This window comes from Fusarium venenatum, assembly GCF_020744135.1.
Source record: "Fusarium venenatum strain MPI-CAGE-CH-0201 chromosome Unknown EDB82scaffold_3, whole genome shotgun sequence".
Classification (NCBI taxonomy): Eukaryota; Fungi; Ascomycota; class Sordariomycetes; order Hypocreales; family Nectriaceae; genus Fusarium; species Fusarium venenatum.
In genome coordinates, this window is record NW_027072131.1 from 6710947 (window position 1) to 6736667 (window position 25721).

General features: G+C 47.1%; 5 protein-coding genes across 5 annotated transcripts; 1 reads left to right on the plus strand and 4 right to left on the minus strand.

Moving 5' to 3' along the window:
• Positions 1-1312: 1312 nt before the first annotated feature.
• EDB82DRAFT_527965 (uncharacterized protein) lies at positions 1313-3233 on the minus strand (the record flags this gene model as incomplete). The annotated part of the gene is made up of 4 exons (XM_065609181.1): positions 1313-2701; positions 2754-2824; positions 2930-3171; positions 3223-3233. The coding sequence occupies 4 exons, from the start codon at positions 3231-3233 to the stop codon at positions 1313-1315; spliced, it is 1713 nt and encodes a 570-aa protein (XP_065464216.1).
• Positions 3234-10160: 6927 nt separating this feature from the next.
• EDB82DRAFT_431379 (uncharacterized protein) lies at positions 10161-12456 on the minus strand (the record flags this gene model as incomplete). Its single annotated transcript, XM_025728718.1, has 3 exons — positions 10161-10842; positions 10892-12107; positions 12291-12456. 3 exons carry the CDS (start codon positions 12454-12456, stop codon positions 10161-10163), a joined length of 2064 nt encoding a protein of 687 aa, XP_025583057.1.
• A 5523-nt stretch (positions 12457-17979) lies between these two features.
• EDB82DRAFT_432092 (uncharacterized protein) lies at positions 17980-19552 on the minus strand (the record flags this gene model as incomplete). Its single annotated transcript, XM_025728719.1, has 2 exons — positions 17980-19323; positions 19373-19552. The coding sequence occupies 2 exons, from the start codon at positions 19550-19552 to the stop codon at positions 17980-17982; spliced, it is 1524 nt and encodes a 507-aa protein (XP_025583058.1).
• Positions 19553-19744: 192 nt separating this feature from the next.
• On the plus strand, positions 19745-21604 carry EDB82DRAFT_273865 (uncharacterized protein). Its single transcript, XM_025728720.2, has one exon. The coding sequence runs from the start codon at positions 19859-19861 to the stop codon at positions 21518-21520; it is 1662 nt and encodes a 553-aa protein (XP_025583059.1). The 5' UTR covers positions 19745-19858; the 3' UTR covers positions 21521-21604.
• Positions 21605-21762: 158 nt separating this feature from the next.
• Positions 21763-25257, minus strand: EDB82DRAFT_478603 (uncharacterized protein; the record flags this gene model as incomplete). Its single annotated transcript, XM_065608111.1, has 9 exons — positions 21763-22170; positions 22220-22881; positions 22933-23048; positions 23096-23190; positions 23381-23406; positions 23956-24911; positions 24964-24973; positions 25024-25096; positions 25186-25257. The coding sequence occupies 9 exons, from the start codon at positions 25255-25257 to the stop codon at positions 21763-21765; spliced, it is 2418 nt and encodes an 805-aa protein (XP_065464217.1).
• Positions 25258-25721: the final 464 nt, after the last annotated feature.

Sequence of the window (25721 nt, forward strand, 5' to 3'; positions counted from 1 at the left end):
AACAAAGCAATCTCGAGCGAGTGATAGACGCTGGTTACTGGTTAGCCAACCACCTCATGGCAGGGCGTGGCAAAATCATGTGGAGTGCGATCAAATTGGCAACTCCCTCCCAGAGGAATGTATATGATGATGATGGAGCGGGTGTGACTTCTTGATACAGTACCGTACATGCTTAGCGCCTACTGCTATTCATAGCCGTCGATCATCACAATCACGCCTCAAACGCATTCCATAGGCACGCAGGCACGATCGAATTCGTACAAAAGCACCAAAAGAGAAAACAAGCCACAGGGTTTCATCAACTGGTAACCGCTAGAGGATCCCTATAACCGAGTTGAAAAATGACCGAGTATGTTTGCTTTTGCCGGGAGAGTTGCTTTCTAACGTTAGGTCATTGCTCATATCCGATCGTCGACCCTCATCGTATGACTTTTTCGCATTGCTTTTGCTGGTTCCTCATTGTCAGCAAGGAGTACAGAGTTGGACGAAAAGGGGAAAGTGCAAAACAAAAAGAAAGATGCATAAAGTGCTACGAGTGAAACGGTGCAGTCCGCATACCACTCTAGCGAATGCAAGATATTGCTTTTTGCCACGGCTTGGGAGTCGTCTGTGCAATTGTGTGGTACACGGCACGCATTGACCCCCCTACATACAACGTTTATGTGTGTGATTGTTTCCGCTGATGGGTCGGGCCTTGTGCCCTACCGATCGATAGTCCAGCTCTTATGCGTGGCAATGCCTCCTACGCGACCTGCATGTCTCAGACATCACATGGACCTGTGAGGGAGAAAGGAAGGGCGGGGGTGACCTGAACCAAACCGTTGGCTAGTCTACAGTACTAGTTGCGATGATTATTCCCCTTGAGACTCTGGATGTAGATCTCAAATGATGTGTAAATTTTGAGAAACTGCATGTACCGTAATATAACCCCCCAGCTGTCACATATACCTATACTAATGTAGCTTGCAACGAGCGAATGCGAGGTTGCAGCCAGCCAAGGAACAGGAGTCAAGACTTTTAGTATAGCAAACTGCAACGGTGCTGAGTCAAGACCCATCATTGACTTCACTCTGAATCATCGATGTGTGCGACCAGAAACAAATACTTTGATCAGTCAATATTCTACGTTCCTCCGCAGTTTCACCTAGACTCAAGTATTGTTTGTTGCGAGCTAGGGCCAGAAACACGAGGGCTATATCAGGCGTCCATCTCGTGAGCTAGCACAAAATAACTCTATCTAGGCTGCAACAATCCCCAGCAGTGGTGGTGAAACATTCATAGCAAATAGCCTCGGTCTTGGCTCGTCGCTTAACTACCAAGTTTGACCAGCCAACCATACCCCAGGCCCAGGCTCTGGACCAGTCATCCCATTGATTCGCGATCTGCCTCGTGGGCGATGTCTTGTCGCATCGGTATTCCTGTTGTTGGTACGGAGAGTGGATGCGTGCTCTAGGGGAGGTATCTGGTAAACGTTCCCACATCTTTCGAAAGCGTAGTTTCTGTGAACAGCTTCGTCACTGCTGTCACCAGAACATGCAGATCCATCTGAGAGACCAGGGGTTAGAGGTCTGCTCCCGTTACTGTCTAGGGACTCCACGATTGTGTTTCCGTTTGTGTCCCACAGGGTTGGATCTGGAGTTTCGAGGTTTTCTGATGGGAGTGAAGACCGTGAAGAGGTTTCGCCAAGAGTTTCAGAACGGACCGGAGAAACTTCCAGATCTCTGAATGGATCAGTAGCATGCTCCATTCGTCCAACAGGACTTGGGGGAGCGGCAACTGGTACCGTCGGCGTTAGAACGCGATCAGTGCTAGAACGTCCAAGGAGCAGCGGCTCCTGTTCTAAACTTTCATCAATATCCTTCTTCAGACAATGTCTCCGTGGATGAGGGCCACATCTGCGACATTGTTTACCTCCGAACACGAGAGGAATGTCCACAGCTGCGTTTCGACGACGGTCGATCTCCTCTGCTATCGGCGTCCTGGACACTGATCCGGTAAACCATTTCAAACTCCACAAGCCTGAGTCATCGGCTCGACGCCCATCAACACATGGCCAGCAAAGACACACGGCGTACTCTTCTCCGAAGACATGCTGGTAAATCTGAGATGTGTCATCGAGGACAACCGTTTCTGGCTCGTGAGTGCCAGAGGGGCTTGGAATGTTGAGCACGAGGCCTCCGAATGTCTCGATACAAAACCAACGGTACTCTTTAGGCGCAAGTATGTGGGTTCTCCATACAAGATCGATGTCGAGATAAGTGACGCCTGAGCAACCTGAAATCCCAAGTTCTAGTCGCTCCATTGACCCCCAGAACTGCGCTAGAGTCATGAGTCTCCGATAGCGTTTTACAGCAGCCCTGAACCCACATTCATTGTCCAGAGGAGACGTGTACATCCGATGCCAGGGAAATTTGATGACTTCCTCTGCCAAGTCGAGCTGGCGTTGTACAGCTGAGTGGAAGTCAAAAGTGAAGTTCCATTCGCCATTTAGCGTTATGACTGCATGTGACAATCGCTTGCTATCGAATAGGCGAGTCACTGCTTGCGTAGTGTCGTTGCTATCTTCCCGGCTGAAGACATAGTCAATTGACTTATCCATGAAAGTACGGACGTCTTCGTGAGTGTACACTCGATTGATCTTAGTCATGCAATCCCATGAAGGACAAAACTCTCCGGACTCGTCATTCCGTAGGGCTCTCGACTACAGTAGAGTCAGATGTTGGGTTGTAAACAGCACAGTTGATGGCACCCACCAAATCATCGGGATTCCACCCAGAGAATTCGACCTCGGTTGAGTCGGCAAATCTCTTCCACTCGACTGGATCTTGGAGAAAGGCATGTCATACGAGAAGAGCATCGAGTGGAGGGGTGTGAGTGTTGAGATCAACATGACCTGAACGTGAGGCCTCAAACCATTATGTTAGTCGACGAATGCCCGCGTTGATGTAGCAGGTCCAGGCTGCGCCCTCATCAACCGTGTTTTCCTCTGCCCATGTATCAATCTTTGATCTGATTGTGACGAAGTGCTCCAGCAGATGGCAATGAAGGAGCAAATCGCGCTCTCTGACCGATACTTGAACCAGATTGTTATGAAGCAGTAGTCTGTCCAGGGCAGCGAAAGGTGAAGGTTGAGATAACAACAATCGCTCAATGAGATCTTGTACCAAGTTTCTAAGAGATTCAGTACATACACGGCGCTACAGTTAAACCCGCTTAACCTACTTCAGAGTCATGGCAAACGTGGAATTAAGCAGCAGACAGCCGGAGGCCATTCGTGAAACCAGCAGACGGGTCGTAAGGAAGAGAAAGAAGCTCAGTGCTTACGACAATAGCAGACATACTAATGGCGAAAAAACAAAGGTCACTTGTGAGTATAAGTTGCAAGAGTAGAGCGACGATGGTTATAGCAACCGAGTATGGCAAATAAGGATAAGCAGTGTTTCTGACTGTTCAAACAACTATGGTTCTTGGCCTGCGGAGAGAGAGGCTCGGTATAAATAACCTTCTCTTGAGCAAGAAGGTTATCGTACAGAGTTCTCGAGGCTCTCAGACATATCTCAAATCCAGATTGGTAGGCCTTCCCGGCCATTACCCACCATAATACGAAGTCCCATTGGCAGTGTCTTGAGTGAGATAAACCATCGCAGACGTGCTGACTGGTAGTCGTCGGGCCATCATCCTCTGAGTGGGCGGAGAACAAAAGCTGAAACTTTCAGTATGATAGAGAAGACTTTCTGCATTCCATTGAACACCCATTAGAAGAAGTTGGAAGAGTTTACATGGTTTGCATTTAGACTGTGACAGTTGACAGATATTACGAAATGACGACCTCGGAGTTCCTTTTCCTTCCGCTATTCACGGCAATATTGCCAAATGCATCGAACGAAGAGTGAATTGACATTTATGGCTGGTTTGGTCACAAGATCGGCTTCCAATAGCGTTTGTGAGATGTCCCAGAATGGCAAAAAAAAAAAAACGGAGGCAGGTAGGAGATGTAATGTTGGACGATGCAACAGGCGGCCAAATGCTAAGAGTCGTCCACTCGGCCGTTCCGATGCAGTTGCCGCCATCCTGAAGAAAGTTTTACGATTCCTGATTGAATTGGCCAATGATACTGTCTATGTGTGAGTATGGATTAATTTGAAAAAAAGTTATACTTGGAGCTTGTGTGAAATCGAAGCTCAGTGGTAAAGCTAGCATGGAAAAGGGGTACGCCGAAAGTAACATCACAACATGAGAAGATATTCAGAAACAGCGCGTCTATTCAACCAACCGTAATTGATAGTAATAAATAGCCATGTTTACTTGTAGATACTGGATATTGCGAGGCTGGTCAACCGTCCCGTAGGTCTCGGCAACAAGCGCCATAGCCAACTATGACTCTTGTTGATAGGCCCTGATAAACTAATAAGTCGAAGTTAGAGAAGTCAAATACCTTGATAGATTCGGTTTGTTACTGTCAGTAAGCAGATGTGGTCGAAAACTACTGACCAAGAATAAAACTGAACTCAAACTCTACGGCAGTGAAGTGCAGACGTGGCGACGGATACAGACTTGATGGATATGCCACTGAACTATCTAGACACCAGAGTACTAGATAATCTCTTGAATTTCAATAACTGATGATGAGGAGGTCCATCTACAAAGAAAAAAGAAAAAAGAAAAAAGAAAGAAATAATAGATGCAAAAAACATACAACACCGGGGATTCGCTGGTCGTCACCGACCCAACTACTAATCCGGCGCTTCGAAGCTTGACTATGGGAGAGCGGACGGGATCCCGTATTCTCTTCGAGCTTTGGTCGTATGTGCTATAAGGAGCTGCTGTTGCGGCTTATATAGCCTGCCAATTGAGACATGTTGGTGAGGTCTCGGAGCCTTATCGCTCATTGCCAAAAGGAGACACCAACACAACACCACAGCCTTGTTACGACAAAAGCCAATCATAAATCAAACAAAGGAGATGGATAACAGATATAAAGAGTTTTTATAATTCTGGTGTAATTGATGGTGGGCTTTTGAAGGAGTGTGGCTTGGCGTGTGTGAGTTAACACAACTCTCAGACGCCTCTGCATGGCATACGACAGACTTGTTAAAGGCTCGAATAATAGACTAAAGCTATTAGTTAAAGGTAGGAAAGTAAATGATTGACAATAAGTGATGCTCTGAGCTGGAATTGGCTACCGTTAATTGCTTGTGCATACCCTTGATGAACATGACTTGTGATGGCACGGCGAACTCGACAACAGACACATATATACATCTAAGTCGCATCCAATTAGTGGCTTACATGCTCTAATATATACTGGTCTCTAAGGTTCTAAAACCGGTTGCAATAACTAAACTTGCAGTATCTGGCATGCAAGCGAAAGTAATGGATCGCCCCTGGTGTTAAGTGATGGACATTTACGTCTTCAACATTACGGCTCATTAAGACCACTAGCTTCGATACTATAAAGTATTGTGTTTTCTTGAAAGAACATTGAAAATGCCGGATATAATGATATCTAGTACCCGTAACCTCTACTTTAGGCTCAAGCTGCTCCATTATCACCAAAACTGTACACCAGCCAACTTTGCCTATAAAGCTTGTCTTATTCTTTGAAGTTGTAACGACAATGAAATATAAAGTATAGCTCTCAGAAAGCCACAATATGAAGAAAACCAGGCAGGGAAGTTCTGCTGTGCTGACTTCTCAGTCGAAAGTGCCCTCCAGATTGTCTACAGGAAAGCAAAGGACTAAAGATACGCATAGATGGCAAGGAGCCTGATAGGAAATATATACGGAGATGAGCTCCGACTCCCCGATGGCGATGTATGTTGTGGGTGTGTAAGTGTGTGGCTGTGGCAGCGATGCTTCTACAGTCACGTTGTATATGTTACTATAACTAGTAGTTTGTCTATCCGCGATGGACTATTTCTAGTTATGCCAATCATCTTTCGTGCTTTAGGTTATAGCCTGATATCAAAGCAAATCAGCATTGTAAATTCTAGCATTCTCTGTGTTGATCGCGACCGAGAATGTTAAGCATGGCAAGAGTACTATACATCCATCCCATCAACCACTGCACATCTTAAGACCCTTGGTCAGATGTCAAACATCAAGACATGGCTGACCTTGGTCGTCAGACAACTATAGCAAGATGTCGCAGTTATCAGCCTTGATACGGTGGTGACTTCACTTTCAGCTGACACCTTCCTATATGAATTGATGGCGTGAATTGCCCCTTTTCATGTTATCATTTGAGACCAAACTGCAGACTGAAATTACATGAAATCACAAACAATAAAGATCTTGACCCGTGCTGAACCGATGCTTCAATCATGTCATGTTCTCCCTTTAGAAGCAGGGCAAATAGTAGCGCCATAGATGCAGCCTTTCTGCAAACAGGCTGCGTCTGCCTTGTGCATGTCGCCTAATATAGAATTTGTGACGTTTAAAGGACTCCTGCATGACAAAAAAGGCGCCCCTATTCTTGGACTGCTATTGGGCAGGTCTTTCATTCCCATGTCTTCCTTGCATCTCTTATCCCAATGCGGCTCTGCATGTCATACGGATGCCACTCACGCCCTACATAAATATCACTCATTATACCTCAGAAATGTGTCGGATTTGCATCATCTATTTTATTCGAGGCGCGATAAGAGCATGGTTGATGAGGCGCCCGCAGCCATCTTCGGCCGCACCTCGTGGCTTTCTTAAGTTGTTCAACCTCTCGGGTTTACTCGAAGCCTGGTTTGAGTGACCTCGTTTATGGGAAATAACAATTGGACTTTTCAGAGTTACTCAAAAAGAGGCCATTGGCTTGTCATACAATGAGGTTGGAACGGCACAGAAACATGCTAGCTACGCGCCGGCCCGTTGCATCAACTATAAGTTGTATAACAAGTGGTTTGTGTGATGTAGTATCACTCCTCAGTCAGATCCATGTCAGAGGATTGGATGGATGAAACAGGCTGTAAGCATGGAGATCAGCAATGTTCCCCGCAGAGCAGAACAATAGCAGAGCCGCAACAGCGAACCATCCTTCATAAAAGGCAGCAAGTTCTGTCACCCACACCAAACAATACACCCGCACAAGAGCTCTCATGATTGAGTAATGTTGAACTCATGATTATCAGCAAGTATCTCCTGTCACGTAATGTTTCAATGGAGGCTGATCAATAGACACCCATTCGACACGATGTTCTGACCGACGTCGCATACCAAAGGTTCAATGCTAGGACTTTCCTGTTTTCTTGAACCTTGATGGCTTGGATCAACTCATGGTATCAATGCTCTCCAAGAAAGCAGTGAATGTTGATCAGTGACAGCTCATAGCCATGGCAATATGCAAGTTCTCACCGCGGGATGTCCCGGACGGGACAAGTTCCAGTGTCGAGAACCCCGCAGAACACCTGTAACATACGCCTTATAGGTGCTCAGGAGTCATGCTGTAGCATGTATGCGGGCGCCTTATGGCTTATACCCTGAGACATATAGTAAAGGCCTCGAGTTTTACTGTTATTAGGTGTGTTACCAGCCCTACCCTAGATCTCATGCTTGAGGTGGCCTCAACAATATGCACTCATATCAAATGGATGATATCAGAAGGCCTCAATTGGAGTTCCCTTGGAACGAGGCGTTCACATGTTTCTCCCCAGCCTTCACCGTCATTGTCTGTTTATCTATCTGTCTGTTTATCTTACCGCCAGGTTAATTATTAACCGCGTTTAGCAGGGTAGATAGCCATGCCGTTGTTGCCTGAATCGACGGGGCCAATTTACGAGGGATCCGACTACGACTCTTAAATATTCCTATTTGCGCCAAACTGTCTATCACCGCCTCAAAACTTAATTAAAAGTTGCAATAGCGGGTCATTTATTGGTAAAGAAAGTTCGGTACAACACGACGACTAATCATATGCTCGCTCATTTCTAGGTGCCTGTCTGCCTTCTGGTTGCCTTCTTTTTGGGGCCAGGATTAAAATGTCACTCCTCCACTGTACTTTGGGGCGTCAACGTCAATCTTCATCCGTGCCGTATAGCATTATCAATATGATCTTGTAATCGAGTTTTCGGAACTTTCGGGGTCAGAAATAGGTCCTTCGTCGGGTAGAGCGGTATTTGTCTTTCGGGCCTTTAGACGGGCATGTTTTGTAACTATTATCATGATTTTCAAGGCCTCGGACTCCGAGATCAGTTATCAGATGAGCCCAAGGCAACTGCAGATTGGAGTTCCACGACTCAAAGTATATCGTTCTATGGAATTGTTCTAGAAGCATTCTAGAATGATCTTGGGAAGTCTTTAGAAATTCTAGAAGATTTCCTAGAATTGACAATGCTGCATACAAAATGTTGAACCAACACTCACATGTTATAGCCAGTCATGTTTCCCAAGCGCTAACGACATCATTACTCGTAGCACTTGTCAAGTCTACAACCCCTCTATTGCAGAATCTTGTATAGCAGAAGCAAATTTAAGCTGTAACGTAACTTTATTACACGCGAGTGTCTTGTGCATTATCGCTGTGTTTGGGTTCATCTTACAAAGTAAAAGGCAACCTGAGCGTCACTGATTCCGCTGAACCTCGGTTCGCTACCTTTTGTCAAACAACATATGAAAAGCTTACGACCTCCTTCCTCATTCAACCTTTTACTTTTGTCCGAGGAATCGTATCATGTCAAGGCTTCTTCCCTTGGATTACGAATATTTACTGCCTCAGCCACGTTGCTTTCATGCCGTGTTTTCCCGACTCGAATGTTGATGCAGGTGATCAGACATTCACAACAAACCTAGTAGAAGGATGCGCAACTTGTTCTCTACTTGCAATTCTACAAGGTTTCCCGCCATGGAGGACTGGAGGCAGCTTTAGATTGCGTATGCACTGGAGGCCTCAAGGGAAACCCATGTGATTCGATTTTGATATCTCGGCTATGATTTGAGGCAGCTGGGTGCATCATGTGTTGGGCGAGACAACGTACTTTCTTGATTACTTTCTTGGCTGCATTTTCAACTGCCTTCTTGCTTGTGACTTAGTTTCTTATCTAATAAAGAAATAAGAAAGATTATGGCAATCTCTATAGAGCCTGTCTTCTAGAATGAGGCTTTGATAATAACAGTGTGATTTTGTGATAGTAGTGCATTCGCTATTGACATGATTATCATGAACTGTCAAGGTTTCAGTTACTGACCAGAATGGCCATCTCGTCTAGCGCGCGCCAGACTGTCATACCCGATATTACTAGAGGCATGCTGTATGACCACCACAGTAATTAGCATAAACTGACCGTCTTATACTACAACCGCAAATGGTAATTTGCCCGGATGGTAAACGAATGGTAAAGACATCTGGTTCAATGGGCCGACCTTGAGCCATAATGTCCAACGATGCCCAAACCAACCCAATACCAAACAAACTTTAAACCTGTCAACGCATGAATGTGCTAGGTCATGGTTATTCTCCGATTCGTCGTGAGACGTCAAGCATACGTAGACCAATGACGTTTTGACAACACCAAAAATCATACCATGCCAGCTTCTTCCCATATTCGGTAGAGTAGGTGACACGTGGTTTGGTGTCTGCAGCCATTTTCTCTGTCATTTGAAAATCAAACATGTTGTTACTGTTCGGATGCAATCCTGGCCAATTCTGGATACCCTTTATGGCACAATGAGGCCCAGAATGCGGCCAAGTCATTGCATTTTTGACCCAGCAGTTCGGTAAACCTAATGCAAGTGTCCGGATGCGGGGGCGGGAGACCCACTTCCCGCTCTTGCTTGTTAAACATCGCAATCAGTACCACTCTCTCTCTCACAATGTAATTAACAATGCTTTTATTATTGGTACCCATCTCTTCAATATCCTATCACAGGGTATCCATCAATTTGTCAAGATTATTCTTCCGCTTTTGCTCCAGTTCTATCAAAATCCTCAACACCACACAAGCATTCAGCAGACGTCCACCCAGAAACGGAAACTGTCAACAGATAATAGACACAAGAAAAGAATATGTACAAATCCCAACGATGTAATGGATAGTTTGATAGCGAAGGAATTCTGGCAGGATAAAAAGAACTAGTAAACAATAGACAAGTAAATAAATAAAAAACACCGACTGATAATATCCCCGTTCACAAACGCCAGAGCGAGGACTCCCCAGTGGCCTACTCTACCACGTTCACACAGGAAAGTTAGGTAAGCCAGGTATGTCGACATCATATCTGGTCGGGATTGAGAACTTGTTAGTGTCCTCATTCCATATCAACCAGTTGCCCGAAGTAGCGATCCTGCAGCCCAAGGATAGGATGCGATCCTTACGTTGTTCCGACATGGAAGCCAACTCAAAGTATTTCTCATCCTCGTCAACCTTGTCACTCTGGAACCAACCATTGGGAAAGTAGTCCTCGGAATAAAGCAAGCCCCGCATGGCAAAATCTTCCGGCAATGGTCGTGGGTGTTGATCTTCCTCCCAAACTTGGAATCGATCCTTCACCTCATACCCAGGCTCGGAAGAGGTCAACAACGAGTTAAGCATAAAACAGGTGAGCTTCCAGGGGTATTTTTCTTCCAAGTGGGAAATGGCTGCTGGGTATCTAGTCATGTAATTCATGAATACCATGATGGTATGTACGAACGGTAACGTATTGGTGTCGCCCCAACGAAACAGTACAACCGAGATCGTCTCAACTGCAAATTGAAGAGCAAGGCCGAATGTTTCGTCTGGGCTGGCCTCGGAGATTATGCTTCCATCCATGGGAATATCGGTCTCCTCGGGTTTCTTGGACAAGGCACGCATAAGTACGTTGGACTCAGCACCGTAACCAAGAAGTGAACAAGCCAAAGAAATTCCAATATAATATCTGTACAAGTTAGCACCGGCCCAGACACTTATTTTTTGCATCAACTAACCCCGATTCAAGCCATCTCTTAACGGACCTAGCAATATGGTCATCTAGCAGTTTATTGAAGCTTGCCATAGAGTCATCAAGTTGGTCCCAGGACTTCTTAGAAAATAATATCCCATGGACACGCACAAATGCGGCATCAATTGGAATAAGACGGGAAGGGCTGTTGCTAAGAACAGGATCAAATAGCGTCATGATACTCTCCCGAGCGCTCGAAAATGGGATGGGAACGCAAAGAGATTTGGTGTAGTAATACAGCTGTTGAAGCGCGTTGGGTCTTGCCAATATAGCAAGATGGTGATACAGCCTTCCCGTTGTAGGTGACTTTTCCGAGGCTTTTCTGTACCAATGACGGCTCACACCGGTCCACACTTCCCGGTCGCGGATATCGTCGTCCTCAATGGCCATACGATATCGACCGAGGTCACCAAGACACTCGATCCAGGTATCTTCGAAAGCAGGCACAGTTTCATACAACAGGGCCATCATGCTATATGCCAAGTACAGAAAAGTGAGCATATGTTCGAGAGAGGCTGGCAATCGATGCCGCAGAAGTTCAAGAAATGAATGGATTCCATGTCTCCACATGCGAGCAGGCATGGCATATTTAGAAGCCAATCTGCGCAAGGCCGGACTGGCAGATGGGTGTTGACTTGCGAGAAAGAAGTCATGATGCTCGTGAAGAAGTGTTCTATGCAGTGCAATTAATGCCTGCCATTGTTCGTTATTGAGCTTTGAGTTTGCATCTGTATTGGATGATTGTGCATTGTCAACTTCAATGCATTTAGTCTCGACCATGACCAGGCCAGCATATATGCCCTTGACCTCTGCAACGAGTTGATCTTGAGATATTGGCCTAGTCTCTGGCTGGCGCATCATCCTAGACGAGTCATCATCATTAATTGATGGTGGAGGAGGGGGCTGCTGTGCAGCAAGCGGTATATGCCTGTTCGCTTTGGGGGATGGCCCCTGTCTGGGTGAAGGTTGAGAAACAAAACGCCCTTGGCTATGTGACTTTGGTTGAGGGTTGTCTTCGTTCCATAGCTGACGACCGGAAGTATTCTTGTGGGGCCCACGCTCGAAGTCGCTCCGGGTGTCATTGCGGGCGCGGCTGCGGCTGAAAGCGACCTGCGGCCCAGGCGGGGGGGACCAGCGTTTGTCTCTATGATCGTCGGCATCTTGGCCTTCATCGGCTGCAGGTCCCTTCAGAGCCTGCTCCTCTGCATCTCCAATAGTTGCGTCTGCCCGGCGCTTCTTACTGTTGGAAGAGTCCCGGCTGCCGGGTCTATTGGTACTACTGCAGAGGGTAAAGAATAAGTATGAAATTATACCATACCGGTTGGATGGGAGATTTGCTCACCCCTTAAAATATTCTTCTGCCGCCTGTGCAGTTGGCCACCTACTACGATGCTCAGGGTCGATTCGAGCGTGTTCGCGCCATGCTTCTATAGTGTGGGATTCGTCGCCGCAAATCTCGCAGACGAAGGATTGAGACTCTCCTCCTTTGTCCCTAACTTGACGATCCTGAGTCCTGAGATGGCGTACCCATTTGTTTGCAATATCCGCCATTCTTGACAATGACACAGCATAGAGGCAGTACCGAAACCGGTCAGCGAAGCTGAGGGGAGGGGGTGTATGAGACGAAAATTACACGGATAATTAGATCTGTTGCAGGAGAAAATAATTCAGTCATCCATTGTCAATTGTCCAAATCGTAAGAGTGAGCATGAAGCAGATTGAAGCAGATTGAAGCAGAACAGAACAGAGCAGAGGAGAGTAAAGGGAAGGAAACAGGGAAAAATTGGAGTGGCGGGCGAAAGGCAGGAAGGTAGAAAGGGCATCCACAGAGGTATTTTCGTTGACGTGAAGAGAGGGGCAAGAGCTATCCGTAAGTTCCCCAACTACCCATATCTTAATGCATGACTGGTTTGCAAAGCCAAAATAAAAGGAAAAAGGATCTGTAAAATGGATGCAGACATGATGCTGAATGAGGAGGTATCTGCATTCATCTCCCTTGTAAAAAATAAAATAAACGCGGAACTCAATGACTTACCCGCTGCAATTTGTGGCGTCTCAGAATGATACCTGAGAATGTAGCAATTTATTGGGCGGCCTGGTTCGCCCGCTGCCTTTTATGCGGCTCTGCTGAGATCTCAAGCATTAGCGTTGCCCCCCATTTGGAAAACCTTCTCAGCTATCAGTTCTTGGATAAAGACGTACTTATTGATATGGCAAGGAACCGGTTTCTTTTATAGATGATCACACATAAATTGATATGTATTGCTCATATATGTCAAATCTGTCGGTCGGTAGCTCAGCGTGAGCATATTACTACACCAGGTGAGGTTTCTCAAATACAACGATGAAAGTAGTCAAGACCGACTACCTCCATCTGTTCTCGAAAAAAGAACGACAAAGAAATAGATGGAGTTCGGTCTGTGTAATTGGATCACGAATTCGTTCAAAGATATAAAACGAACAAGACCTTTTGAATTGGGAAATTTTAACTTGGAGATCTGAGAGGCTTCTCGTATTTATCGATTTTATCGATATGGGAGAGCCAGGCTGCGGTCTGATTATGGCGAACTGCCCGCCGACTTCTGTACACGCCCGGAGTATGACAAACAAGTCCAAGAAGATACCAATTAATGACCAGCCCCGAGCTTATTTTCAAGCCGCCCCTTATGATCATAATGGTTCGCAATCAATTTGGCAGTATCGGAGGCTCTCTATCCCTGCTTACTCCAATGTCTAACATATTCAGACAACTTCAATCCTTCACATCACTCTTTAATGGACTTGAAAGAGCATTCAAAGACCGATATATTTCGTTCACAGGTACGCAAAGTGCTTTGTCGACAATGTGGCTCTGCTGACACCCGTATACTGGCTGTGTTCACGACCACGAATAAATTATTCACGCGACAACCCTTTCCCAGATCTGGGCAGAGAATTGCTTGCTTGTCATCAGGCTGCAATGTCAGCGAGACGACCTTGTGAGTTGAGAGCCAGTACTCTCCCCGTCTTCTATCACCTCGAAGAAGCCTCCGTATCGAGATGACATTTGGCAACCATGGCATTTGCTCATCAGAAATGACGAAATGTCATCAAGATTACAGACTGCCTTTTCCTGGTGGTCCGTGGCACCGGCTGAACCAACCTCATTATCGAGCGATCATTCGAAGAACAAACAGCTGAGGCGAAGCAAATACTTGCCGTTTTTGTCACCAATATATGGCTTTTGTGATGGCCAACACGCCGTGACCGGGCAGATCAACAGAGACCTCTCTGGAATCAACTCTAATAATGGACCGTGATGAGCAATTAGACTCAACTGCCTTTTGGGGCGCCTCTGCCGGACTTCGGCCCACACTTGTCTAGACTCGAAGGCTGTTCCCAGCGAAAAAAAGAGAGTTTGATTCCCGGTGACTCCTTGACCAGGTAACACCCGCAAAAGCCTTTTGCCTAAGTGGAGATTATAGGCAGAAGTGAGCTTACTGGGGCCAAATACCACAAGGATGCATAATTGAATTTGTCAGATGAAATCCGAGAACAGAAGAGAAACAAGACTTCGTCAATTGGGAGACAGGAGGCGGAGGATGAGGCCCTCTTTAATAGAGGCCTCCGAGCCATGACTGCTTACACGATAATGCTTAGTTAGATACTATCCGGCACGAAGGTGTGGAATATGCATGAATTCGCTCCAAGAATCATTAAAACGCCACTTTGGACAGCTGGCATTGCTTCCAACTCGTTGTTAACGAATCTGTTATCGAAACTCTATAATTGCAGACTGTTTATGAACGAGGGCCGGATTACCGGCCCCGCTTGTCCGACCGATACTCCGATATAAGTGGAGAACGGCGGAATATCCATGTTATTGGTCACTCATCTGCCTACCAGACTTCTAGAAAGAGGCCTTTATTCGAGCGGCTGGCCAACCACTTAACAAAAGAGCCATAACAGCTGATGCAACATTGCCATGCCGAACCGGGTCAATCCTTCTGTACTCCTCCTACGTACGGATGACTACGTAGAAAAAAGGCTGTGGTGCAGCCTACTCCGAGATAACCAATCAGTACAGCTAATGCCATACATCATTATATCAAATGATACATGAATGGGGGCGAATAATAGACGACTGGTCAAGTATTTACAACCAAAATTATTGCTATCTAGTCAGCTTGTAGGCAGCAATCTTGAATTCCATCCGATCATGAGCAAATGCCTGTGCAAGATTGCTTTCAGCCGCCGTCAAAGCAAGGGGCTTCAGCCTTGAACTGTTGTTAGTGGCCACCCCGTCACCATCACTTATTGGAACATACCATCAGCGGTTGCCTTGCTCTTGCAACACAGCTTGTGTTCACAAAATAATTTGAGGTTGGCATGCTGATCAAATACTGATGGTGTGGTCAATAGCGCATTAATCGATCTTCCATCGAGTACTCGATCCAGGTCTTTTCAATCTGCCAGAACAGAAGTTGCCTTAAGACGCCTCCTTGCCACCGTTCGCGAAGTATTTAAGTCTCAAAAGCTTGCCAAGGTTACACATGAATAAAGGGGGGTTAGTATTGATCTCTACTGAACACATCTTCACGCCAACATTGCTGAGGCTTTAAGACTTTTTGTTTCGGTACTGCTGATGCAATTAGGCAAACTTTGTCCATAGCAAGCTGAAAGGGATGTGCACAAAGTGTCATCACAACTAGAAAAACATCAATTTCAAGACATTGGCAGATGACCTACATTCTTGATTCAACTCGAGGGTGACACTTGTGAGATCGTATTATATGTTAAGCACTGTGATACATAGAGATGCCCGAGGAAATTTACACTTAGGGCAGAGTCTACGTCAACTTCTTATTGTGAAACAATAATATAGTTACATCTGTCGATAGCTATGCCGACTGGCTACTAACCTTAGTGGCTATACACAAAAGTTGAAGCCCATGTGTACCGTCGGGACAGTCAGTAGTCACACAAAAGAAAGAAATCAGGCCATTTTCAATTCCTCGGGTATCAGCATGTGTGATCCACATACACACGGCTAGGTTCTCTGATCGCCGGCATGTATCACTTCCATAAATTTCGTGTTACCATTCGCAACCGCTTCCTGGGAATTGTCGTCTTGTGCTACCAGACGAAGAGGCTCGCCGGTCGCCGTGTGCTGCACTCAATAAATCTGCGACAAGGCCCAGCGTCTCTTCTCTTCTCTCCTCCTTTCCCAAAAAACTTCACGGTCGTCCATTGATCTTACAAAGGAGCGGTGTAACAGTTTGTATGCGCGTTACCTGCCAGTTTATCCAAAGACTGCCAAGCATCGACAAACTGCAGCAAACTGCAATGGACTTGCTCTGCATTTTCGGTGAAGCTCCTTGCTATCACAATATATTTCACTGCACTTTTAGAACGACATTACTTCGATTCTGTTTGCCAGCCTCTGTTGGCGATGGCTTGAATCGGCTACACATTGCCTCCAACTGGTACAAGGCAACACCTTTTCAGGAGTTATCTTCTGCACCTTCCTCAAAAATGGGTAGATGCTGACATGAAGGCATGGCCGAGTGATAGATCTTGTTCTCTCATCACTTCTCACATGCAAGTTTCAGATTTGTCACTCAGCCGTCCATTGAGTGGCTACATAATTGCTTTTGACAGCTACGGCTCAGCATCTGGCGACCTTTTAACCAAGCAAATGGTCAGAACAAATTCGCCATGAGACGATCGCTATATCCTATTCAATCAAATATAGCCTGAGAGACGGCTAGCGACATATCGCCTGTGTCGAATTCTTTTCAATGGCTTTTCGGGAGTTTGCTACGAGTCATATCTATGTGAGCCACAAGAGCGGTCTAAAGAACCAACCCAACAGTCGTCAAATCTCCCAAGCCCTGCCAATGTTTGTAGAAACAGCCAACAAAGGTCGAAATGTTTGCCCTGGGATGCAAGCTGCCAACCAACGCTTATGCGCGTCTCGCCAGCCAGCTCTCGCTGCGACACTTGTGTCTCTCAACGGCAGGGTGCATCCGAATGTTGAGTCTATCAAGCAAATGTGAAATGCCCTAATTGAGGGGGAAAGAGCCTGATGATGCTGTTGCCTTGCAATAGTCTGCAATTGAGATGGAAATGTTTGTTGGTTGTATCTTATGCACCACGAAACAAGACGTTGAGAGCCGTCATTGTGGTCAGATATTGCTTGGAAGTGTATATCAACGGGCGCAGTCAAGGGTAAGCAAGTTGGCCGACTGTCAAGATTTCATGGCGGCAGTGCAGTCGGTCTGTATACAAGTTACCATAGGACTTCACCGCTATTAGGCAATGTGCGGATTTGATGAGTGTCGAGTGTGAAGTTTATCATAGGTGACGATATGTGAAATCTTCGATACGGCTACATTTTGCGGCCTCAAAGGTGCTGTCATACCACAGGGCTGACAATTCGAAACCCGAGGCTAGACGAGCGACAAGAAATCACACCGAAATTACAATAAGCGGCAGCTGATCAACATTGAGAGAGGGGACCATTGGTGGTGTATCAATCTGCAAGCACCCATCACCGCCTCGAAAAGCACTATCCCAGGGGTAATTCTAGGGCTTTGAGGCCTAGGACAACAGATCAGCCATGATCCATGTGGCAAGCTGAGCGCAAACCCTCCTGATAGTAGTCTGACTTGGCACAAGCTAATTAGGTCGCCTCAGAAATAGGTAATGCTGCTCCTTTCAATCTTTCTTGTCGCCTTGTATCGGGTAGAACAGTTGGAGTGAAATGCTGGTATCGTTGAAGCACATATCATAAGATCCTGTTGGAACATGGTGTAGTCGAGTGGCATTGAAAGGTCCCTTCATTGAGAAAAATTCGACAGAAGAAGAGGGTAAGGTTTCAGGCGAGGAATTTGAAGGTGTCAGTGCGTGGACATGATCAGAACAACAAATGCGCGGGAAGAAATCGAATGGTATAGAAGGACCCCTTCTCTAAATGCTCGTCAATTCGTGACATATCAAATGAAATCCCCTGACTGCGCCTTGAGACAACATCTGACGTGATCATACATCTTATATCTGATAGTCATACGTTACTCGAACAGCGCCCCCTTTTCATGATCGGAAAGCCTCGTATTTTTCAGCTGTTATCCTCTTCTCCTCAATGCGCGCGAGCGTCTCGGCGTCGTATACCTCGTCGAGAGACTTTCCACCCTTGAAAATCCCCTTTTCGTGGCGTGTTGCCTCCTCCTTGGTCATCAAAACGAGATCCCTCAGTTTCACTGTTGAGCACTTCTGGGTATCCTTACCTTCGCCCAAGGTTGTCATGCTAGGGCCGTCGGGCTTCTCCCATCGGATAAGGACGAGCTTTGTAGGGATTCCGCTGATGGCGCTTCGGCCACGGTACAGTTCTTCAGAAAGGAAAGCAACGTCGCCAGTGGTAATAGGCACCTTAAGGCCAACTGTGTCGCCTTCGTAGGTCATACGTGCCAGCTTCTCTTCGGAGCTTTGTAGCGTTGCCAACATTCCCTCGTACATCTTCTCACGGCCCTTGGCAGGCACGTAGTCAAGAGGGTAACCGGTGATGCTCAAGATAACGTGGTTGGCGACAGTAAGACCAAAGATAGCAGGCATCGTGCCAAGCACAGGCAGAATTCTGACTCTGAAGTTTGGCATGGCTGCAAGATCGCCAACAGAGCCCTTCTGGAACTCCTCCTCGGGGAGAGGGAGCAACTCGGCCTTGCCAGCGCCTGCTGTTTCTGTAGAGTATACAACTGGGATTCCGCTTGTGATACCCTTCAGCTTGAGCTTCCTTCGTGTCGCGCGCGAAAGACCGTCATCTTTGCTAGATCCAATATCGCCAACGATGATGCGGGTTGGATCGCTCTTGCAACCAGCACCCATGGCGCTGATGACTGGCAGGCTGTTCTTGTGACAGTATTCAAGGAGCGAGACCTTAGTCTCGATGTTGTCGATGGCGTCAATGACAAAGTCAGGAGCACGTCCATCCTCACCCCAAGGTCGAAGTAATCGCTCCGCAACATTCTCGTTGAACTGTTCCTGTCGTAGATCGAATTTCACCCAGGGGGCGATGGCCATTAGGCGCCTTTCCAAGCATTGCACCTTGGGAATACCAACATCGGCAAGAGTAGCAACTGCATGACGATTCAGAGAGCTTAGAGTTACTTGATCAAAATCAATTAATCGAATTTTGGAAACTCCAGAACGGGCGAGCGCAGCGGTGCAGTGGGATCCAACGCCACCACAACCAACCACAATGACGAAAGAGTTTCGAAGCTTATCGAGACCCTCATCTGTTAGAAATACACGGTTTCTCGCCAATTGCTCAAGAATTAGCTCTTCATCAAAGTCTCCTGCTTGTGCACGACGAGCCATGGCCTGGTTCCTGGCATCTTCCTTATCGACGGGTGGTGCTGATGAACCACCAAAGTTGTTCAACTGTTACTAGTCAGTGGTGTTTATTATAGAGATGAGATGAAGACGTTACAGGTTGGAGGTTAGGATCATTTGCAGGGATCGAGTTCTTGAGCTCATTGACTCTCTCTTCTCGTTCCAATGCCTGGTAACCCAATATTAGCGATGCGACTGTCGCTCCTGAAAAAGCTGCCGCCGCAAATAGTTGAAACCTAGGATTTGAAAGGGTTTCTGAAGACAAAAAGGAGGACATTGTTATAAAATTTGTAGAACAAAAAATGTTCCTTGTCCTAACCAATTAAGAATCTTGAAGTTGATGTGCTCATGGAATTTCCTAAGGTTTTTGCGATAGAAAGCCTTGGCGCACAGAATATGCCGCCTTAGTCAGCGATTCAAGGCTCCAATTGGCTCAATTTTCATATCGTCACTTTTAGAGATCTTCATCATCCCAAGACTCGACATAATACTATCTTGACATTAATTCCAAATTGACGAGAATTGACGGGCGAAACGAACTGTCGAGTGCGAGAGAGTTTCCATTTTGCCAAACGTCGGCGCCATGCGTCCCCGACTCGTCGGCCGTCGTGTCCGGGTTCTCACACCCCGAGTACCAACTCTTCGAACCCGATCTCCATGTCTTCTCCGAACCTTTACACACCATACACAACTCACCACAAAATCAAGACCGAACTTGCCCTTTCTTGCTATCCCAGTGACATCAAATAGCGTCCGATACTTCACAACTGAACGAAGACAATGGCTGAAGCACGAGGCCAAGTTGGCGGTTCGATATACAGCTTCGTTCTGGGGTTTATTGGCATGTGTGGGCGTCATTTTGTTCTTTGTCAATGAGGAGACGCTGGAGCAGGAATTCCCCACGCCACACGAATGGGGATGGATGACAAGAAAATTCCTAAGGGACTCGAATAATAGCAAAGCTCCGAAGAACGGCGAGATCAATTGGCCTTGGTCATTCGAATTGGCACGAGGATTGGTGTTGCGACTGGAGGATGCCAAGGTTGACGGCCAGGGTGTTACAAAACTTACGGACAGAGTCAATCCTGAAGCAGAGATTCCTGGGGAGTTCAACCCTTGCGATATCTCTGGCAAGAGCGAGGAATGGAGAAGAGGATACTTCGAGGCTATCATGCTTGCTGCAAAGGGCGCCGAACATGTCGACAACTGGGTGCGCGACCTTTCTCGCAACATCATCTCACCCCCCGAATTCGTTATTGGACCATCGAACCCTAGACCTACGCCGATTCCTCCAGGACAACCCCACGCTCCCCGCGAGGAGGACTGCGAAGTTGCATACCCCAGCGCCGACAACTTTTACATGAAGATCTTGGCTACAAAGGGCTTGACTTCGCGACAAAAGCTTGAGGCTACACTTGAGTATGCCAGCTACATGGAGTTTAAGAACCAACCGGAAGGCGCTGAGGCGCTGTACAACTTGGCACTCGCCGAGACTACCCAAGGAGTCGACATGTCAACACCACCTTACAACCCCAAGACCTTCGTTCTTAACGAAAAGGCTGGTCCGCCCTCCCAAAACGTTCTCGATGCTGTTACTGCTATAGCGACCTTCAAGGCGCGTAATGGAAAAATTGACTCCGCCCTCCCTATCTATCTCTCCCTCCTCAAGGCCCGTCGCTCTCTTTCCAACAACCCTCCCGCTGCTGCTTATGTAAAGCCGAAAGCCAGCTCTTCTTTGGACAATCTGGTTCGAATTTTCTTACAAGCAGACTACCCACCTCCCCCTCCCGATGGCACTCAGTCTCCCTGGCGCAGCCCCCACGAGCGTTGCCAGGAGGCTTCTCTCAGTCTATGGATCGGCGAGATTCTCTTCGCCACATCCTCCAAGGACGACGGATTGTCATGGACACGCGATAGTGTCGATGTTGCGGAGGAGCAGCTGCGCAACATGGATCTTGCAACAGCTGATAAGGCGGCTAAGAAGACATGCCGTGAGTGCTTAGGCGAAGGTCTCAACAACTGGAGCAGAATGGTCGCAAAGCTTGCTCGAGAGGAACAACAACGACAAGAAAAGGCTGCTACGAAATCTGGTGTCTTTTCTTTCTGGAGCGGCACCCAACTGAATGCCGAGGACCGATGGACCGCGGAAGATGTCGTGGTGAAGGAGCGTGTGCGTAGAACACGAGAGTTGATTGAGGATGTAACACCAGCAGGGCCAAACCTGGCCTCGCTATTCAAAACGTAAAAGGATGTAAAAAAAGAAAACAAATATAATACTTGTATATTCTGGGACCTGACGAAAGGTTACTTGTGTCTTGTGTATTTACTTTCTGCACAAGACTTGAGATCGATTCTAGTCTGTTTAGTGAACATGATATCCCCTTGTCTACAGCCCATGAGAACGCAGTGGTGATGCTCTCAATATTGCTCCGCAAACCAAACAATGTCGCGCCAGGCCCAAAACCTTTTGCCTCCCGAATCTCAAAGTCAATCCTCATCATCGCTGTCTTCTTCAGGGGGTGCGACGCCATGCTTCTCGAAGTACTTCCAACGACGAAGTGTCTTGACCTCCTCCTCCATCCATTCAGTGTCTATAGTACGGATCTCGGGTCTGACCTCATCGGGGAGCTCACTCCACTGCTCGTCTGTGATGTCGGTTGCAAGACGTTCTGCGACAGCCATGTCCGGATTCACAAAGCCGGGTGTCAGGGCAATCTCCTGCAGATAAGCAAGAGCTGGCTCAAGTGCTTTGATGAGTATCAACTCCGTGTACTGGTTCTCTCCGCTAGAGAAACAGGGACAGCCGAGAGGATCGATCAGGAGTGACGGGTTGCCACCGGGCATCGCCAAGGGAGTGTCGAGAAGTTCGTCAGATATGAGATAGCCACGAGCACGCTAAGCATATTAGCAAATGGTGGATATGTAGGAGGGAGTTCAGGGTTACCTTGGCCAGAAGGTCTTTGAACTCAGCATTGGCAAGCGAGTCTACACGGAACACGGTCCCCATGAGAAGCATACCACCCAAACGGTGGCCCCATTGAGCCCAGTTCTTAGTGTTCTCGAAGAACTCCAGGACTACCTCGCAACTTTGTCCAATGGCGATGATGTCGATGCTGGCATTCTTGTTCACGTCAAGGACCTTGTTGAAGATGGTCGTCATGTGCGCAATAGTAGTCTCGCTTCCGGGAATCTCGTTCAACCCCTTGCTGTACTGCCTTCCAGAATGCACCAGACTAGGAAGAGGAATATCCGCAGAATCTTCAATAGTAATAGCGCGTTGTTCTTCGGGCCACCAGTACCTCTGACCCATGTTAGCAAGCAACACGCATGGAGGCTCAGGGTCATTCGGGGAGGCAGGCTGCTTTGCGAGTGCTTGCACAACAGAGATCATACTGCCCTTTGCCAAACCACCAGGTCCGTTGATAACACGACCGGCGATAAAGCCTAGATCTTGATGATGTTCACCAAAAATGACGACGATGCGTTCGGTTTTCGCAATGCTGGGGCTGAAGAAGATGGGACACTGTTTCTTGTTTCCAGGTAGGAGTTGGAACTTCTTGAGCCCCTCTTTCTCAAGACGCTCATGGATGGCATCTTCCATGGCATCTAGATCCAATTAGTATGATTTACTTGGCATCTCAGCCTGTTGACACGCACGCTGAAGCTGGAACCTCTGACGGTCGTTGACCCGAGAGTTCTTGTTGATGTGGAACTTGAAGTAGTAATCCGGGTCCTTGATTGATCGAACCTCGTCCTGATCGTTTACAAAATACCTTCAAAATATTAGACGAATATCTTGAAGTAACTCAAGATGACGAACCCAAGACCAGCGAGGTCTTTTGGAAAGGAGCCATCCTTAGGGAGTCCCGACCAGTGTCGGCGGAACATGCTTGGAAGCGAGAAAGACGTGAGGTTCTGAAGAAATGGAGGATCAAAATTGTAGAAAGGCCAAATATTTGAACGAGGAGAGTGGGAGAATATTGAGGGAAGAAGGTCTGTGATTTATCGGTGCTTGTGATTAAGTGCCCTGAGGAGTGGTGGAGGGGATGATGGCAGCTGCAGGCAGCCGAAAGAAAAATTAAGCCAACACAGTGTACTAATTTACCTTGCTTGACGCTGATTGAGGAGAAACTAGTAGGTAGGTTCTTATTGCTCTCATATGAGAGAATACAATACTATTTATAAAATGGGTTCGTGGTTTTCTTGCATCGGATTGACTTATGATCACTCGGCTTGATTGTAACGTGCGGCATCACCAAACCTGTGGCATATCCAATCGACAATCATAATACACAATTTCTCAGAGACTGGCGTTTCATTGCCAGATTTCATTCTATTCTGCCAAGCAGTAGAGGTGGGATATCCGACTTCCATGTCAAAACAACAAAGCCTACGTCTTACAGCAAACGCCATTCTTGATGCATACAATCATTCCAGGTTTTCCAAACTCCATGCCAAGTATCCATAAAAACCAATATCATAAACACAAGTCAGTCGAATCACTGGTTAGAGCTGGGGTTATAGCGGCTACGGAAAGCCTGGCTTATACTAAAGCGGCTTCCCGCCCCCCTATTCATATGGCTGGCCAATGCTTCCTCCAATGCAGATTGAGTAACAGAGGCATCTGGCACTGTGTGATTAGCAAACTCGAAGGTCTCGGAAGGGTTGGAAGCAACTTACCGTCAAGATCACTATAACTGCTGCCCATACTGGGGGTTCCATCGCTGCCTTCACGAGAGTAACCCCTGTCCTTGCCTCCTGGGCTACGTCCGGACAATTCGCCAGTCCGACGTGGTGAGAGAGGACCAGGTGTCCGCTGCTCAGTTGATTTATCAGTTCTATCAGGTTTTTGTATCATTGCAGCAGAGCTGGCTGAAGAGTCGGATGTATTGGATTTATGAATAGCGAGTTTTCCATGGCTTCTGTGGGGTCGTTTGCCAGAACCATGCCTATCCTCCCTAAGAGTTGAACTAAGGTCCTGGGCAGAAGTTTTGCTGGAAGGAGATGTATAAGGTTGAAAAGCAGGCTCAGATTCGTCGTCGTCGTCATCTTCAGATTGTCCACCGTCAGGTTGCTGAAACCGTGGGGGCCGACGAATTATACGAGATTGGGCAGGGACTGATTCATCATCGGATGATGTCGGTGAGCTCTCCTCGGCTGGACCCGGTGATAGGCTTCGTTCTTCTGGTGAAGGCTCTAGCTGGGCTGTTTGCTCCGGAGACTTGTCGGGAACTGACGTGATGGGTAATGATGAAAGGCGGCGTCTGTCGCCGGTTCGCGAGGCTAATCCAACGCCTGGTCGAGGTGAAGCCGGTGCCCCTGTCATATCCCTCAAGACAGTAGTATTGGTTGATGTATTCCGCGTAACTAACGGCCGCATCGATGAATGAAGAGGTGTTCCTGTACCACTTCCAGCTTCATTGCGCATGGGGGAGTCTCTTCGATAGGACAAAGCGGAGTGCGCTCGTTGATGGCCGGGACCGGCGGATTCGCCGCTTGGAACAGGAGAGGGACCAGAGCCACGAACAGCAGCGGTAGCTTTGCGTACTTGCGCGCGGACTTGTGAAGCATGTCTTTCGGTAAGCCAGGCAACTTGCTGGAGGAGAAAGTCTACGGGGACTTCGAAACGATCGGCGCTGCATCTCAGTAAGTATTGTCTGCACTTTGTGACAGAGGATCGACACATACATTTCGTCCCCTAGTCCAGGTCAGCTCCAATGAATGTGCAGGAATGGTGTGACTTCTTACAATCAATCTGCTTCTTTGCAGCTCCGGAAAGGATCTTCCATAAAGCCTCATCTTTGACAGGGTCCCAGTTCACCTGTCATGCTTCACGTTAGCCTCACCATGACTACTCAGATGCGCGCGCATGATAGCCTTAAAGGTGACCGGGTTTAGGGAGTTTCTTACCGGTGGAGGGTCAACAAAGTCACCCCGAGGTATGGGCACCCGTACAAAAACGGTATACGTCGGTTCGGCCATGATCGATCGATAATTATCGAAGAAGATAAAAAGATGAAAAAGATGAAAGAAGCAAAGTAGGCAACCAAGACGAAGCTCTTGGTTCCAAAGAGCTGTTGCAAGGGTTCCGCGATCGGCTTATCGATAAGCTGGTAGTTGCCGTTCTAGCGTGAGAAGTTGGAGGGGTGAGACAACGACAACTGATCCACTCTACAAGAGTCTACTATCAAATGCATGCATTAACAACACAGCTTAACAGCATCATGTCCGCATCAGATCTGTGATTCAGCCACGTTCAATACTAATCATGTCAAATGAATTCCGATACCTTCTTTCATACCATATAAGGCTTTATCGCGGAATATACCTGTTTGCAACAATTGTCTGGCTACGCTACAACGGCCTGGTAAATCTAACTTAATTTCGCGACATGACCATATCCGGAGGTTAACGTTTATCGTCTCTGTAACTTTATTTCTTTTCAA

Excerpts from the sequence above, each read along its gene's own strand:
- EDB82DRAFT_273865 (XM_025728720.2), top strand. The coding sequence starts at position 19,859 with ATGCGTCCCCGACTCGTCGGCCGTCGTGTCCGGGTTCTCACACCCCGA.